Source organism: Primulina huaijiensis, chromosome 11 (assembly GCF_012295235.1).
Source record: "Primulina huaijiensis isolate GDHJ02 chromosome 11, ASM1229523v2, whole genome shotgun sequence".
Lineage (NCBI taxonomy): Eukaryota > Viridiplantae > Streptophyta > Magnoliopsida > Lamiales > Gesneriaceae > Primulina > Primulina huaijiensis.
Genome location: NC_133316.1, coordinates 19,799,151 through 19,817,362, shown reverse-complemented (window position 1 = coordinate 19,817,362; position 18,212 = coordinate 19,799,151). Strand labels below are relative to the sequence as shown.

General features: G+C 33.2%; 2 protein-coding genes, 1 non-coding gene and 1 pseudogene across 6 annotated transcripts; 3 read left to right on the top strand and 1 right to left on the bottom strand.

Moving 5' to 3' along the window:
• The first annotated feature begins 281 nt into the window (after window positions 1-281).
• Window positions 282-6,004, top strand: LOC140987705 (histidinol-phosphate aminotransferase, chloroplastic-like; annotated as a pseudogene).
• A 4,241-nt stretch (window positions 6,005-10,245) lies between these two features.
• LOC140988605 (ubiquitin-conjugating enzyme E2-23 kDa-like) lies at window positions 10,246-13,288 on the top strand. Of its 2 annotated transcripts, none has more exons than XM_073457624.1 (6): window positions 10,246-10,460; window positions 10,639-10,718; window positions 11,397-11,511; window positions 11,612-11,664; window positions 11,772-11,900; window positions 12,875-13,288. In XM_073457624.1, exons 1-6 carry the CDS (start codon window positions 10,417-10,419, stop codon window positions 13,003-13,005), a joined length of 552 nt encoding a protein of 183 aa, XP_073313725.1. In that variant the 5' UTR covers window positions 10,246-10,416; the 3' UTR covers window positions 13,006-13,288. The 2 variants fall into 2 exon arrangements, with proteins under 2 accessions (XP_073313725.1, XP_073313726.1); XM_073457625.1 differs by having other exon boundaries at window positions 10,257-10,460; window positions 10,617-10,718.
• A 324-nt stretch (window positions 13,289-13,612) lies between these two features.
• TRNAY-GUA (transfer RNA tyrosine (anticodon GUA)) lies at window positions 13,613-13,697 on the bottom strand. Its single transcript is given in 2 exon segments — window positions 13,613-13,648; window positions 13,661-13,697. It is a non-coding gene; the product is annotated as a tRNA-Tyr (tRNA).
• Window positions 13,698-14,907: 1,210 nt separating this feature from the next.
• On the top strand, window positions 14,908-18,120 carry LOC140988749 (ATG8-interacting protein 1-like). Of its 3 annotated transcripts, XM_073457804.1 has the most exons (5): window positions 14,908-15,008; window positions 16,444-16,890; window positions 16,945-17,250; window positions 17,624-17,701; window positions 17,856-18,120. In XM_073457804.1, exons 2-5 carry the CDS (start codon window positions 16,444-16,446, stop codon window positions 17,868-17,870), a joined length of 846 nt encoding a protein of 281 aa, XP_073313905.1. In that variant the 5' UTR covers window positions 14,908-15,008; the 3' UTR covers window positions 17,871-18,120. The 3 variants fall into 3 exon arrangements, with proteins under 3 accessions (XP_073313905.1, XP_073313902.1, XP_073313903.1); XM_073457801.1 differs by having other exon boundaries at window positions 16,444-17,250; XM_073457802.1 differs by having other exon boundaries at window positions 16,444-17,250; window positions 17,811-18,120.
• The last annotated feature ends 92 nt before the right edge of the window (window positions 18,121-18,212 follow it).

The window sequence follows — 18,212 nt, the reverse complement described above, 5'->3', positions numbered from 1 at the left end:
GTTCTAAGACAATTTTTACATATAATAATTACAGAATTAACTTTTTTTGAGGAAAAATGATAGCACTAATAGAATTATATTATAGAATTAATTTGGATACTAAATAAATGACCAAAAATGTCTCCCACCTTCACAAAAATTAAATTTTTCTGTATCGGTTTTTAAGGACCACCTTTTTGGGCCATGTAAATGGGCTTTCGGAATTATTAAAGAAACTAATCATCGTATTTTGGGCTAATTTAATGGCTCAAAATAAAGCTAACAAACAGCAGCCCAAAAAGTAGGTGGCAGGAGCATATTAAAAGTGCACTAGCTCCCACTGGAGCAGCAAGATTCACGGGAAATTCCTTGTAGAAAATTCACTGATTTTTAGCGAGGATTCAGGATTCAAAGAGTATGTTCAATTTATGTTTTTTAGTTTTATTATAAATTTTCCTTCGTTAGTTTGTTGAGAATTTGCTCCAATTTTTTACCTATTAATTTGCCGTTATTTCCATGGTGATTCCGGTTTAAATTTATGGGAATGAGTCATTGTTATGGGTGTGGTTAAAACTTAGAATTGGGGAAAGAACAAAGAATCGTTCACTGCCAAAGAACTATAAAACGCGAAGTGTTGGGATTCTTTCACTTTTAGTAGTGTGTTTGATATACTGGTAGAAAGGAATCCTAAATAATTTAAAAGTTTTTCCCTTTGACTTATTAATGTTGCTTCTATGTTGTGATTGGGTTTGAAGGATTTGGTTGAGGTTCGGCATTTGATATTCTCAATTTTTGAATTCACCATTATGGCCTATGGACGTTAACATACTTTTTCGAGAAAATAAAAAGGAAGGGTTTTTTGGATGACATAAGAGGTTTAAACAAATAGAGCATTTGATAATAAATTATTTCAAAACAAACACCACTGTTTGATATGATGACAATATTTTCAACCGTGGATTGAGTTTGATTTTGAAGATGTTGAACCGAAGAACCGCTAGATGCACCATAATCAACATGAGTAGTCATTGTTTGAATTCATTTTGCCTTTCTTTTAATTAGTTCAATAGCATTTATTGTACATAACAAATACGGCAGAGAGCTAGTTGGATAAAGCTTGTGGCAAGCACTAACACGGGCCAGGATTACAGGTCAGGGCTCAATTTACTCACTGCAGTATTGCCACTCATTTCAAAGGCATATTTTCACTTGTTCACATCGGCGCACGCACATTCACTCTTGGTAATTCTTTCTCTTGTCTTTGTCAGTGGGAAGGGATTAATCATATATGGGAGTGATTGATTTATTCTGCAACACTTCAAGCATATGCATTGACATGCCAAACCTCACTCACAGTTGTTGTTCATTTAGACAGAGTAAAATTAGGGTTATGTCCTCCTCTGTCTTGCCTGATTCCGTAAAAGTGGATGATAGGCAACAGGATTGTGGCTTCTCATGGACTGGGGATTCTTTTATTACACCCCACCTCCATAAATTGTCATCTTATCAACCTATTCTTCCATTTGAGGTGTGTGAAATCTCTCCCTTTTTCCAGTTAAATGTTATAGCATGGTTTCATATATTTGTCTTCTCCCGTTTTGGCTGTTAATTTTGTGTGAGGCTCTCCCTCATCTTTGGAGTAGCAGCAAAGTCGTAATCATCATTATGGTTGATTATGATGACTATGGTAAAGATGGGTGTATCCTACATGTTATAATATTGTCTGCCAGCAGTGCCTATTGTTTTGTTTAGTTTTTCTCTTTTTTGAATATTACTTACTACATTCCTTCGGATGACACCTGATAGGGTAGGCAAAATGAACTATGAGTACTTAATTTGAACATTCTTAAATGGTATAACGTGTGAGATGAATATAATGCCAATATATTCCATTCTCCTATGTGATAGACTCGTTAAATCTGATTGAGTCCTGGTATATGAATGTTTGTTAGTTGATTGTCTTTCTGAGAGAAGTTAATTGCCATTTGATTTAATGATATGTTGCATGTCAGTTTGGATTAAAAAGTAATTGTATGTGTGCCAGGTTTTGTCTATCGTATCTGTAGGAAGCCTGAAGACATAGTAAAACTAGATGCGAATGAAAACCCTTATGGTCCTCCACCAGAAGTATGGATAATGCTGCATAAAGTCTTTGTTTTATGCATCTGTTGATTTGTGTATATATCTTTATCAATCCATCTCCGCGTGCATGCATTTTGTTGGATTTTTTTTTTAACACACTTCCAGTTTCTTGTAGGTTTTTGAAGCTTTGGAATCAATGAGATTCCCTTATGTATATCCTGATCCTGAAAGTCGTCGATTGCGAGCAGCACTTGCTGAAGATTCTGGTATTGAAGCTGAATATATCCTCGCTGGATGTGGTGCAGATGAATTAATTGATTTGATAATGAGGTTCATGGCATGGTACTTTGTAAATGTTATTCTATCTTTATTTTGTTTTTTATGGCTTGATATGTTTCTCTAAGCATTGATTGATGTTGCAGATGTGTATTAGACGCCGGTGAAAAAATTGTGGATTGCCCGCCGACATTTGACAATGTATGAGTTTGATGCATCTGTTAATGATGCAATTGTTATCAAGGGTAGGTATTCCTTTATCATGCACGGAGTCTAAAATTTGGGGATTCAACTTCCATCCATCATCTTATGTGGATCCTTGTGTACTCATCCAAATCTCTCTCCCAGCTATTCGAAGTATTCTCCTTTGATGAGTTTATAATAAATAGCCTGCATGTGTTGGTGAACCGACACAAAATTATGTTTGTGATTAGAAATTGATGATATATGGATGTGATGATAGTCTTGTGTTTCAAATTATACTTTTTACTTGATCAAGTTTTTGACGATCTTGTAAATTCAATCATGTATTTTAGGTTTTTCTCCCATGATCTTTAGGAGCTAATTCTACCCTTGTCCTGTTTTGCAGTACCCAGGAAGTCAGACTTCAGCTTGGATGTAAAGCAGTTTGCCGAAGTTGTTGAGCAAGAGAAGCCAAAGTGTATATTCTTGACCTCGCCTAATAATCCAGATGGAAGGTACTTTTGCATAGAATTTACTGTTTTCTACCTTTTTTGCTTCTTTGGTGCTTGTAACTTTTCCTGTGAAGATAATTCGTCTCGTGTAAATATTTGTTTCTTGTTGGATTTTTCGATAATCCATTCATTGAACAGAGCCCACTTCAAGAATATTCTCTCTTGTTGAATTATTTGTCGCGGTACCATCCCAAGGCTTTTGTTTGTAACTTTTTCTTTCTCTCCATGTTTTTTCCTTCTGGCACAACACTCGAAGGCATTTCCTATTCTTGGTGAACTTTCATCGATAAGCACTATTTGCAGAAATTTTTCCCAATATCTAATCAATCTGAAAGGTGGAAACTAGAAGACCTTAAGCGTATAAGTAAATTAACGAACAAAAGATAAAAGTAGGATGGGTAGATCTAGCTACATGATTTATAGAAATGAGAACTGATTAATACATACCGTTTTATGATACTGTACTTCTAAGAGAAAGCGTTTTTGGGTGGTTAACATATGGGTTGATTGGTGGATTGCCGAAATTCGTTGGTAATCCATTCAAGCTTTAGTGGCCCAAGTATTAGAATAATGTTTCCCTTACTACTGCATCGTAATTGTTTGATATGCTACACTATGTGTTGTTATGGACTAAGTTTCCATTATCCTTTCATGTATGCTGTATCTTAACATATCTTTTGTCTGGCAGCATAATTGATGATGAAACTCTTCGGAAAATACTTGATTCGCCAATATTGGTTGTGCTGGATGAGGCGTATATTGAGTTCTCAGGACTTGAGTCTAGGATGGGATGGGTCAAAAAGTATGAGAATCTAATCGTGCTTCGAACATTTAGCAAACGAGCTGGTATTTTTTTCTCCTTTAAAGAGTTTGTACTAAAAGCTACTATTCCCAACTTGCATTACAAAATTCCAAATTGAAAATATCTAAAAGCTTTGAAAATTGAAGTCTTTCAGATTCCCTACACTAGTAGCACCTGCTCTCCAAATTTGAAAGAATTAATCTTAGGCCCCTAACCTCAATTTCATCATAAAATTTCCTTTCAGGCCCCATCTTAAAAACTATGGCCTTGTATGATAATTGTCTTCGCTGGGACTATCTGAAATCCCAGGTTCCTTATATTGACCATTCAATGGTAAATGACTATATGCGTGAGTATAATTTGAACCATGATTACAATTGACATCTTGGTGATTCAGCTTTGGCAGGACTTCGAATTTGATATGGGGCATTTCCTTTGAGCATTATAGAATATTTATGGAGGGCTAAGCAACCATATAATGTGTCTGCTGCTGCTGAAATTGCAGCATGTGCAGCATTACATAATCCTGCCTATCTTGAGGTATTGGGAACCAACAGAATCAGGGATTAACTTTTACCCATATCTATCATAGGATTTTTAAATAATTAAATGCTGCTACTTAATACATCAACAATGTGTGCCAGAATGTGAAAGTGGCTTTGGTGCAAGAACGGGATAGGTTATTCAAGCTTTTGAAAGACGTACCATTTCTCAATCCATATCCAAGCCACTCTAATTTCATTCTTTGCGAGGTTGAGTCCAACATGGATGCCAAGAAGTTGAAGGTACGGAACCTTGACCCGTGTTCAAAGTTAACATCTTTGAACGAAAATTTAGGCTAGTGATTACATTATGCCTTTGCCTCTTAAAGGCTCTTAATTTGCACAAGCTTTCTGTTGCTAGACAAGAATTCTGATACTAAAGCTCCTAATATACGAATATTTGTAAAATAGATTTGATTTGGAACTCTATTTTCTCTTTGATTCGTTTTATACAAACTTAATTATTGAGTCCAATTAAGAAAAAGCTGGTTCGAGCTTATGAGACCATTTGATTTTTAATATATTTATGATAATATATCATTGATGTATTAAAGTTGGCAAACGACTTGTAAATCATCGAACAAAATAAGATGGGGATTCAGTTCGACTTGAAGTATATTCTAACATTTCGAACTTGGCTTGAGTTAGCTAATTATGATTCAAATAGTTTGATTTGTTCGCACTGCTAGTCTCATCAATGTAGTATAAAATAAAACGATCATGAATGCTAGGAAATGAAGCTTTAATTGATTCTGCTAAAATGTGGTCATAAGAAAGTAAAAAATGTTGAAAGTCCTATGTTTCAAGTTGCTCCTGCTATCATGCCTACATGGGAGTCATGAGACGGTCCAAAACTTAATTTTTCTTGGGAAATTAAGTATTTATATAAATGATAGTGATTCAATCGTCCACCTATTACTGAACAATTATATTTTATTTTACGCCCTCCCCAGCTTTCACCATTGTTTTTTCATTTTCTTCTAGAAATTATTTACCTTTTGGCATTACATTCCTACAAATGGTATCAGCACTAAGTTCACGTCTTTGATTGCCACATCGCGAGTTGGAGCACTTGTTAGGGGGGAAGTATTGTCGAAATCGTCTTATGTGTTTGTGTAGCATAACGATTGAAATGTGGCACTTTGTTGGTATAAATTGAAATATTTGAGTGTAGTATAGTTTCTATAAATTATAATTTCTACTATAGCGCGAGATGCTTGATCCGACGAACGAATTATAAGCAGTCACCCTTCTTCCTTGCATGCAGGAAGACCTCGCGAAAATGGGAGTGATGATTCGTCACTACGGCAACAAAGAATTGGCTGGTTACGTTCGTGTTTCTGTAGGCAAGCCGGAGCATACAGATGTTTTAATTGAGTGTCTCAAACGCCTCTATTGATCGGATCTATGTATACCATTTGATATTGTGTTCTACATTTCAACACTGCGGCAGGTGGCTGGTGGCTGCTGTTGTTTTGCTGCACCAGAAATGTATGTAGCAAATGTGCATTTTGATTTGTTTCCCCTTCGCTCGGAAAAAGTACTCTCTGACTTACATGAAGAAATCTAAAACAATTAGGTAATGTTTGGTCGCTCTGATGATATAATTGGATTATTTTGCCATCAAATGTTTATTTCCAATTTTATGTATTCAGTCAGATCATTAATTATTTATGTCGTATCAATCAAATATCATTGAAATAAAACACCAACATATTATTTTTCATATCTTTATTTATTTTATTTATATTAATTATAATTATAAATAAAAATATATATAATTTTATCATGTGATCAATCAAACCGAATCACGAAAGTTGGGTGCCACATGAGGATGATAAAGACCACGCATAGCATTGTGTCTGTGCTAGCTAGCGACATTTTATTTTATGAGAAATCAAATTTGATGTTGGCTACTTGTTCAAATTAATTATTACTCCTCCGTATGTGTATACATATATTAAACATATAGATTTGTTTTTATCATTAAAATTTGGAAAAACCAATTATATATATATGTAATTTCTATTTTATCCGAAATATCCTCGTCGATCTGTGAAGACATTGAAAGCTCGAACCCAGATTTTTGTTGGAAGGGAAATCAACGACATGAGAATCTCTCAAACTTCTTAAGTAAAAGAAACGATCTGTTAATTTAATGACCATGATTCCTTGATACTCTCATAAGAGCTCGGATCATAGATGACTCGGGATATTAAATGGATAGCCCAAATTAAGTCAATCTGCAAGTTAAATTCTTCAGAAGTCCGGGAGGTGGATGCCCGGGACATATCCTTCCAGGCTACCAAGCGTCCGGGCTCTCATATAAGTTCCCGGGAGGTATTCTATTCGGGTTACCTCGAAAATAGCACTTCACTCGAATGCACAAATATGAGCTACCTTATGTTTGACAATCATTACTGTCAGAACCATGGGAATTGGCGTGTCAGAACAACTTGTCAGAAGCAGGGTATGAGCAGACATATCACCCTAAGCAGTAAGTTGGCACTGAAAACAAGGTAATCGTGGGATTTCCTCTTATAAATAGCAGGTATGTATTTCATTAAAAGGATTCTGGACTTTTGAGCATTTACGTATATTCACTCACATATACAACTTTCATCCTTCATCTTTCACCTACTGACTTAAGCATCAAAATGACCACGCCGGACACCCGTCCGGCGCCCATTCATGAGTTCATCTCCTTGTTTGTAGGTTACGATTTGAAGTCATAATCATCAAGATATATCCCTTGTTCATTTCCTAAAACACAAACTTTCATTGGATTGTCGCGACCCATCTCACTCAATTCAACCGGATCTAATCATTCCTTGTCTGAAATACTAACAGCAGCTGCTTCATCCTTAAATATAAATAGGAATGTGTTTGCAGAGATGACCCGGAAGTCCATAGAACCAACGTTCCATAAGCTTCGGAGTGACTCACGTAGTGCACTTTCGTTGGTCAACAGGTCAGTCAATAATCTGCCCACTAATCCCGTCGGAGCCAAGCGTCGACCCTTTTCACCTAACGTTGAATCAATCGAAATGATTGTCTCATCGTCTGCTGTGATGGATAAGGAATTCCATTGATTTACAACAGAATCCTTGTCTGGTAACCCCGATCGTGAATAGTAAGTAGATCTGTTTGTATTAGGCGTTTTATGGGGTTAATTAATTAATAATATCCAGCACCCCTATGAATTATTATTATTTTTTATAATGCCTATGAAAGTTTTTTTTGAATTTATAATGCCTATGAAAGTTTTAAGTGACACAAAACCTCATAGGAAAAATTAATAAGCTATCAAACCCTCTACTTTTCAAGAAAGTAGGTAAACACCCTGTGTGGAAAAGTATCAAATTTTTGTAATAAATATTTTCACATAAATTAAAAAAAACTAAATCTCTTGTTAGATAATCTCATTGATTTTTATTCGAAGACATGTTAATCTTTATCATATTTAATCAATGTTGAGTCAACAATCATCGAGGGGTACCAAAAAGCAAGATCGAGACCATCCCCTNCATAAAAAATAGGAAAAACGGGAGGATTATCCTCGAGAAGGCACTATTTGAAATAGTGACTTGACCCACATAATTTATCATGTATTAATTATTTTTTATTCGTTGAAAAAGAAATTTTAAAAAATTATCAAAATAAATCAATAATATTATCAGTAATAACAAATTAATTTAGAATCATAATATTTAAAATAAAAAAATTAATGAATAATAAATATGTAAAAATATTTAATAAATAACATTTTTTTAAAAAAAATTGACATAATTATAAAAATTATAATAATATAAGCAAAAACCATAATAATATTGTGTATTCTTTAATATTTTACTTTATTATTATTATTATTTTTAATGATTTATTTTTGTTAATTGTATTTATTTTTGCAATATCTTAAATTTGAATGAAAAAAGGCCCAACTCGAGACCCTGTATTAAATATACGAACAAAGGTTTTTACTCAAAAGCTATAGGGTATTTTGTTAATTTATGTGAAAAATGTAAAAGAATATGACAAATTTTCAAATACTTTTTTTAAAAAAACTGGAGATTTATTAGTTTATTAATTTTTTTAAAGAAGTTTTATGTCACTGAATAGTTTCACAAGGAGCAATATGTCATTAGCCCTCGTTTACAAACATATGTTTCGAGATATATTATTTTGTCTAATAATTAATTTACAACAGTTTATGGGTATTGAGAAAATTCCAAATATATTAGATTATATAACAATATAAATAATAATATAGTAATAATGCATTTCCAAAGAGATTATATCATGAGGTGTGAAAGGGAAAGAAAAGTGAAAAAAGAAATAGTATAATTTTTTAAAAAATGGTCATGTTTTTTAGAAATAAAATCTAACACTACCTTATTTTAAAAATAAATAGTATTATATGTATCTTTCTTTGCACGGTTCCTCGCAAATCCATGTTAGATATGACAATTTTCCCTACGGATTTGAGGATTCACGAGGAAAACCCGAAACGGAGATGGAGATCTTCGATTTTTTCGGGTTTGAGAATTTTTTAAAATCTCCGAAATAGTTCGGGGTGTGTGTGAGGATATTATCCTCGTCCTTGAGCACGTCCCAAAAATAATATTAATAATAAAAATAATAATATTGTTAGTATTAATAATATAATATCATTATTATATTTTAGAATATTTTTATTTTTTAAAATATTAATAATATAACTAATAATAATATATATATAATAATAAATTTTGGTTCGAAGAATCTTTGTACTTGTTTTTATATTGTCTTATTATTATTTTTTAAACGAAAATAAAAATGAAAATGAAGATTTGACCTCGCGAAAGGATAGAATTTAAAGATGACAATGAGGACTACACACTCACCTCTCACCCCCCCCCCCCCCCCCCCCCCCCCCCCCACTGTCATCCATATCTCTGTCCGACTGGCTACAAACTCTATGAGTAATGTTATATAATAATCATTAGTGCAATAATTGGTTTGGCGAAAACAATAAAGAATTTTATTATATTTAAAAAAATAATGAATTTTATTATAACGACACAAATGAAACAGGATTTTTGCGAAGTAAATATTTAATTTGAATAACAAAATTGGGATTAAATATAATTTTTTTTTAAAAATGGGCCTAAATATCGTGCGCTATGAGCGAGGAATCTTTATTTTATTACAGAAATGATACTTTGAAAAAAGTATTCTATTAAGTTTGATTCTTTAAGAAAAGACTGATTTCTATAATTTTCTATATCAAATTAAATTTATATTATTTTTAAATAATGAACTTTGCTTCATGACACGGTGATAAGTTCAAAAACAAACTCATTTCATTAAGTTTTAGTTTTAATTACGTTATTATAAATATTACATAGTTATTTACTGAGTCTGTTTCTTATAAGATAATTTTACGAGTCTATCTCGATCTATATTTATTATATAAAATAATACTTTTAACCTAAAATATAATAATTTTTCATAAGTTATATTAAGTTGAATATATGTCTCACAAAATTAACTTACAAGTCAGTATTATGAATTTTTTTGCCTTACTTATATTTCATCGGACGATAAAATTCTTAGAGTAGGTCTCTTGTGAGACGGTCTCACGAATATTTATCTGTGAGACGAGTCAACCCTACCGATATTTACAATAAAAAGTAATACTCTTAACATAAAAAGTAATATTTTTTTCATGGATAACCCAAATAAGAGATCTATCTCACAAAATACGACCCGTAATACCGTCTCACACAAGTTTTTGCTAAAATTCTTAATTCAAAACGAGATCTACCGTTAAATATATCATTTCAAATCTAAAATATATATTGTATATTTATATATACACATGTTAGCTTTCACGCATATCTTCTGGTGTTGTCCAATTATTTTAATGCTCTTTCAAAAGTCCCTTGCTTTACGCACTTGAACAAGCAATTCTACTCCCAATTTCTTTCTCCTGGGAATCCAGAGTAAAATAAAAGAAAGAGGCAAAGAGCAAGCCCAGAAACTACTGAGCAGATTAACTATGTCTTCTCCAAGCAAGAGGCGTGAGATGGATTTAATGAAATTGTACTTCTTTCTTTTTTTTTTTCATTTCTTTTGAAACTAACATCACATGTCATTAGAATACAAAATAGTAATTTCTCATGTTTATTGGTTTTACTTGTAATGGGTTTTTTTATGTAAAAAAATCTGCTGTTTTTTTAAGAAAATAACTATTTGCAGAATTTTGTTTTACTTGAAATAGGATGATGAGTGATTATAAGGTGGAGACTGTGAATGATGGGATGCAGGTGTTTTATGTGCATTTCCATGGACCTAAAGACAGTAAATTTTCCTGACCCTTCTTTCTATGTTTGAATGAAGATTTTGCCGCTTTTTCTGTGGTGTTTGATTCTTGGGCTTCTTTTATAAGTTTGTTGACTTAGCATTTTTTTGAAATTTATTGTATGATCTTTGGGATTTATTTGACCATGATTATGTCTCGTGATTGGCGAAGGAAAATTGAGGGAAAAAAAAGGGAAGAAAACAAAAGGGAACGAGAAGAGGGGACCTTTTGTGTACTTCATAATTGACTGTATTTAAGTAATTCTACTATTTAGCTTCTAATTCTTAATGTTTAATTACCTTAAAAAACTAGAATTCATGTTGTGATGTAAAAGTTATTTGCCTGTGATCATGTCTTAAGGTTGCATGGCAATTGGAAAAATAAAAGGAAAATGGGGAAAAAAAAAGAAGAAGAAGAAGAGGACTTTTTGGGTGGTTGTGTGTTCTTCGTAACTGATAGCTCTTAAGTAATTCTTAGCTTTTAGTTTTAATCTTTTAACTATGGTGATAATGTGATTTGTGTGGTTGGAAAAATTCCACAAAGGTTGAAGTTTTTTTCAATTAACTGCCTACCTGACTCGTTTAAGTTGAGGTCGGTCTTCTGCAAACGAATTTTCATTTTAATTCTTGGAATGAATTCCTCTCTATTAACCAAGTAGTTCCAATTAAATGAGGTAGGCCCTTACCTCGGCGGAGTTTGGAAAGTGAGGGTGGAGCTTCCCGATGCTTATCCGTACAAATCTCCATCCATAGGATTCATTAACAAGATCTATCACCCCAATGTGGATGAAATGTGAGTAACATATATTTAAGGTTTAAGCACTCTGCCATGACCGAGGAGTAAATTTTTGCATGTATATTGAGAGTTTTTTTTGTGGATCATGGAAATTCAGGTCGGGATCAGTTTGTTTGGATGTTATCAATCAGACTTGGAGTCCCATGTTCGGTAATTCACTAGTATAGTTTAATTTGCCTATTCAAATTGTTGGTTCTTTTAGCTATTAATGTGAATATTATAGATGAGGAGATTCTAATTGCCTGCATGCTCGACAGACCTAGTGAACGTGTTTGAGGTATTTCTACCGCAACTTCTCTTGTATCCTAATCCGTCGGACCCTTTGAATGGGGAGGCTGCAGCTCTGATGATGCGTGACCGAAGTGCTTATGAACAAAGGGTTAAAGGTACCAAAAGCTTCACTTTTATAATTAGGAAATATCTAATGCTTTCTAGGTTCTATACGATCTGCCAAGATTAAACGTAAGAAATATTATTTGCTTCTCCGTATACTTTTGCTTGAAGTTCAAAACTACTGAAAAAGATTCTGAGTGGCTCAGAAATTTTCGAGTCTATCTGCTATTTATTTTCTGGACGATACTTGATATTTTCTTTTATTGTTCCAATACAATGCATGTCAAGTGATCCCAGAATCATTATTAACGGTTGGAACTCATGTTAGTTCTATTAATTTTAAAAATTTATTACCGTTCGACCCTTATCATTTAAGGTATCTGGTCTTCGTGATGATTTGATTTCAATGTTTTGAAAAGGGAAAGGATATATGTGATGTGCAATTGTATCCCTGATTCAATCAAGAACTTTTAATTATCTTATCTAGTGAACTTCCCTTGAGATATCGTTTACAGTTCAGTCTGAAAATTGGAAGGACCTAAGAATGTTGTCGATGATGGTAACTTATTATATTTTGACCAGTGAAACTTACATTATTAGAATACGTTACTCATGAATTTAGATTTTCTTTCATTGAAGTGGATGGCTCCCACTGCTCATCCTCTTGGATTTGCCCCTGGTTCCAAATTCCCAATGTCAAGTTCCTTCCTTCTCGTGATACAAATAGAACTTTGACGAATATGTATGGGCAAATCCAGGATGCACAGTGGAAAGAATTATACATAAATTATATTTTATTTTAGTTGAGGGGTGATCTCCTCCCTCAATCCCCCAGCTGAAATCCCTTTTTCTGTTGAAAGTTGGAAGTTGTTTTTAATCATTGTAACTGTTGGGAGTTCACACCTAGTGGATGCTCACTTTTAGTTTCTTTCCGCTAACAGATAATAGACCTGGACTTTTCTTGATATTAGATTCTTACCTCGATTACATCTTGTGAATGTGACACTGCCACATGCTAATTTTCCAGAATATTGTCTTAAATATGCCAAGCCAGAAGATATAGGAGCTGCTCCAGAAGAAATGGCAAGCGATGATGAGCTAAGCGAGGAAGAACATGACTCTAGCGACGAGGAAATAGTAGGGAAAGCGGATCCATAGCTTTCATAATTATGTTACTATCCATCTGGATTCTGTATATGACTCTCTTGGCTACCCTCAAGATCAAAATCCTTTCAAGCTGCACATAAATATTTAGTTGTACCATCATTCAAGCATGTTTGATTTACTTATTTATTGAATCATATATGTGTGGACAAATCATGATTGTATTGGGTACTGTCTGTCTGTAAATGTGTTAATGTTTCATTCAATGATGTTATATACTATTTTGTAATGGTCAAAACGTTTGAAGAACTCGCACATAAACTCAAGTTTATTTGAATTCGCTTGGAGTCATGATATCATTAGCACAAAAATTCATTTGTGATTGTTCACATAATCACATATCAATTTTGTTAGATGATTATTTTTATTTGAGTCATTTTTTTAAAAAAAAATATTTTTTATTATAAATAGTAGAAAGATTTATCTTCTCATAAATAAATAAAGATCACCGTCAATAATTAATTTACTCTCAAGTTTATTTGAATTTGCTTGGAGTCATAATATAATTCATTTGGCTAAAATTTATATTTGAAGTTGAGAAAACTAACTTCGATAGGTCTATTTCCATCCATTATCTTAAATTAAAATATAAACAAAATATTCCGACCTGCCGGATTCGAACCAGCGACCTAAGGATTTCAGCAGCCTACTACAGTCCTCCGCTCTACCAACTGAGCTAAGGTCGGCTTTTACTTCAAAGGTTGATATTTAATATATCAATAATTAATTTATCGGTTCCGAACCCATATTAAAGCCAAATATTAAACATCGCAGAAATGTCAATTTTTTCAAACAAAGAATCTCAGTTCCTATTATTATTTTTCTAAATTAAGTTTTTTAAAATACACTAAATCTAAAATTTTGGGCCATATTATCTTCGGACCTTTGCCAACTCAATTATCTATATCTATACTAAGAGTATATATAAAAATCTCCCTTGAATTGTGAATATCATGCCTTTTTTCCTTAGAATTTGCTTAGTTTTATGGGCTTTGTTGACATTTTCAAGCTTTTTTACGAGGTTTTTCATGTCATTTTGTAGCCTAACTTCATGAATAATTAATTTGTGTTTACTTATTTTTTAGGTAGATTAGTTTCCGTGTGCTTTAAACAATAAAACTTAAAATTTTATTAGTTATTAATATTAATTAATTAACAACGATAAAGACAAAAGATAATCCGATAAACTATCTTAAAATCAATAAGAATAATTTAGGATAAAAAATTCAATGAAATGTAACATAAACTTAAAATGTTATTAATTATTAGTGCTAATATTAATTAATTAATTAATTAACAATAATAAAGGGGCAACAGAGAAACCAAGAAGCTATCTTAAAATCTCTAAGAGTAATTTAGGAGAAAAAACCAACAAGGATAAATATTTAAAGTTAAACTAAGACTAACGAGAAAAACATATGTGGTGTGTTTCTATGGTCAATTGTCCATGATTTATTTAAACTAGTGCTTACGTTATGTGTTTATACAATATCTAATTTTTTGAAAGTTTTATTGGTACACGACTCGGGCATTTCCGAGGGTATCACCATTACGAATCAAAGTCTCTTACACCTCTACATATCACAATGAGTTTGCCCTTGTTTTCAGGTCTCCTGGCAAGCCTAACAAGCGCCACACCATAGTTTTTTTTGGATGTGACGCTAAATTTTTATTTTATTTTATAAAATGACGTTATATGAGACCATTGTATTGTTAGGATGAAAGAAGAATAAAAATATAAAAAAATCAAAAAATAAATGATAATATTAAAATTTGATAATGTGAAAAAACGAAGACGACTGAAAATGCAAATTCTCAATACAATAATATTTTATTTTCGTTTGTTTTAAAAGAACACTATAAGATGTGCTACCGGCTATGCCGGTTATCTCACCTGAAAAAAGCCCGTATAAATTTCGGTTTCTCGTTCCTTCTCGTCATTTCTGAGTCACATTACCCCTGCCGCTTAGCTTGGAAGTTTCTTCGGAATTAATCCTGTGAGTAATCAAAGAGTAGAAGATGCTACATAATTTTCTTACTTTTTTCCCCAAATTGATCGGTTGGAGTCGATTCATTTTTTTTTGTTTTTTTATGACTATCTTGATTCAGATAAACACGTAGATCTGAACTTAGTCGCCAGCAATTTTTCACTTGTTTGAGTTGTCGTGATTTAATCTGGTTTTTTCTTAAGTTGCTTGATTTTGTGATTTTATGAATAGTCACCGTTGATGAAAAAAATTGCTTTATTTTTTAAAATTATTTATATGATCAAGTTCTGTGTTTGCTGCTAGTTTCCTGAAGCATGTTTATACATCTAAACGAAGGTGTTGTATCTACCGATAGGATTTATGTTGGTTATTTGCTTTTATGCTTGGATTTTTATTTTTATAGCCGCTTGTTTAAAATAATATGAATCTTTTTTTTTTTGGATACGATGAGTTGTTCATGGTTCTGTTCACAGTGCATAGTTTTTGGAAGAATAAATTTTGTGGATTTTTTTAGATGAACACGGTTTCCAAAATATATGTTTTTTTCCTTACAAATACATTGAACACCAGGAAAGGAAGGTATTTTCTTTAATTCCTCGTGTTATAATGGATGACTCGAATCTAAGTAAAGAGGAGAATAATGAAGACAATTTTATTCTCATCTCATAAAGGAATTCAAGTAAAGAGAAGACTTTAACCATTAAGCTAATTGAAGATGTTGAATTACAATATTACGGTATGAATTTTACGCGTAATTGTTACCAACGCTCTCATATTTATAAATATCACTCCTGTAGATAGAATAAAAAAATGTGCTGAATCTTAAAAAATATAATAGTAGTTTTGTTTGGATGATTTGACATGCAAATGATGGTGATGGATTAGGGGCCTGTTTGTGGCTGATATTTGTACTATTATGTCTTGATATTTAAGATTTTCAAGCATTAAGTATTAAAATTATTAGCAGAGTACTCCAATCATAACACATTGTAAGGGAACACGTCAGCTAGTTTGATACATTTTTTGAATTTTTTTGTGAATTTTAATTTGATGTTGTGTTAGTAATTTGGTTACATTTGTCTCTAATGGTATAAAGCGGAATTGCATGCATGTACCTTGTAGATTGTGAGTTTTGTGTTGAAGCAGCCTATATCCTTGCATTGGCTCTTGTACTTGTGTGAAAACACAAATTTGATTGTCATAAATCTAGGAGATCAATGAAAAAACTTTCTTCGAAACATTCCCCGAGTAGAAATTAAGGGACATATGTCAACTTCACATATTTTATGCTTGAAGTTATTTCCTTCCATAATGTGTGCTCAAAGTCAGCTGTTGCTTATAATTTCTATGTCTCATGAGCTTAATAGGTTTGAGATATTGCACATTTGTGGCCTTATCTTGTCTGTATATTGTATATATGTTGATGACCGAGAGATTCCTATAGATGGCTGATAAGGAGGAAGAAACCATGCCCAAGGGTAATGAATGGGAGGTTTTAGCTCTCACGAACTCTGAGTATGCTGCTGCTCCTGGTCCCAAACAAAGCCCTCTGGATGATAGTCAAAGCACTTTAGTTGGGGACGACGCTGTTGAAACTTCAAATCCAATGTTTATGTCAGGCCATTTTGTATTTCCACGTCAGAATGAGAACTTGCAAGAAAAATCTCAACACAAGGTAGAATATAGTGGAAAGGGGGATTTTGATGATGTTACTGAAGTGGTGGTTAATCAAGAGGGTACACCGGATTCAAAGCATGAAGAACATTTGATTGACGAGGGATTGATTCCTGATGAATTTCCTAGAAATTCAAATGTTGATGAAAAGGGTGATGAGATGTTCATCAACTTTGCCGATGATGCTTCCTCCAATTTGTTAGGAAAAGAGCAGAGCGTGCAAAGCAGTGTGAAGTTTGATTTGCATGACAGCGAAGCAACTTCGCTCAAGAATGAAGAATGCTCAGGAATTACTGAACCATCTGAGTCTCTGGATGATGCTGAGAAGGCAAGCCTATCAAATGCACAGCAGCATGGCAAAGAAGTTGATGATAATGATGAACTGCCCGATCTTCCGTGCGAAGCTTGGTGGAAAAGGCATGCTGCTTCTTTATATGACCATGCAAAAAACACAACTCCATTTTGGTCTATTTTTGTAGCTGCAGCTGTTATGGGACTTGTGATTCTTGGTCATCGGTGGCAGCGGGATAGGCAACAAGCTTTGCGACTGAAGCCACAGTTGGTTATTGATGATGAGGTACTTAACTGATGTCAATTATTTTCACGTGCTGTTCCTTACACGTTTTGGTTAGCATTTTATGAACAATGTTTATATCATTATTAAATCAGTACCATGTTACCTGAAATTTTTAGGATTCAAAATGACTCAACTTTCCTGCTTTGCGATTATTTCCTCTCTAAAGTATGATTAATAGTTCTACGAGAGAACTTAATATTTAGCTCTGCCTGATTTAAATTTATATCAGATTATTTTATTTTCAAAACGGAAGATGAAAATATGGTGTTCCAGATCCATCGACTGGAAACTACAAACTTCGAGGCTGTGAACACAGCATGCCTGCCAACAGACTATCTTATCTTCTCTTGTATCTCATATTTCTTATGTACAGGGCACAGGCTGGATACTTGGTCCAGTTTCTCGACTTAAAGCTGTTACTTTGGGTGGCCAGCCTGGTTCATACATCAGAGTAAGTACCTCTGATAAAAATTAAATGCTCGAAGGATAGCAATTTATTGTCGAAGTTTCCTTCTAACTATGAAGTCAGTGTGTTCTGACAATCTGTGACCTGTATTTAGGATGAGTTTTGAACACTTGGCTAAAGAAATAGTCTGAATTTGCAGTTCGTATCTCAGTAGAATCGAGATTTGCAAATGGTTCGACTCTCCAACGTCTACAGTACCCATAAGGTTTGCCATCTTGGTAGCGTTGGAAGGTGAAGAAGGACATACATGCTTATTGTAATGTAAATTCGACTTGTGTACCTGAGGCCTTGGAACATTCTACATGTGTTTTATGGTGATGGAGCGACTGCCGTGATGTTCTTTATACTCAGATTATTCTGTTTTATGATAATATGGGTGTTTACGGAAATAGTTTTGGATTTTATTGTCGAAAATTAATTCCACGCTTCAATATGTATGAAATAAAATACGAAATATGGTCTTTGATCAATTTTATATGTTTATATATAATAACAT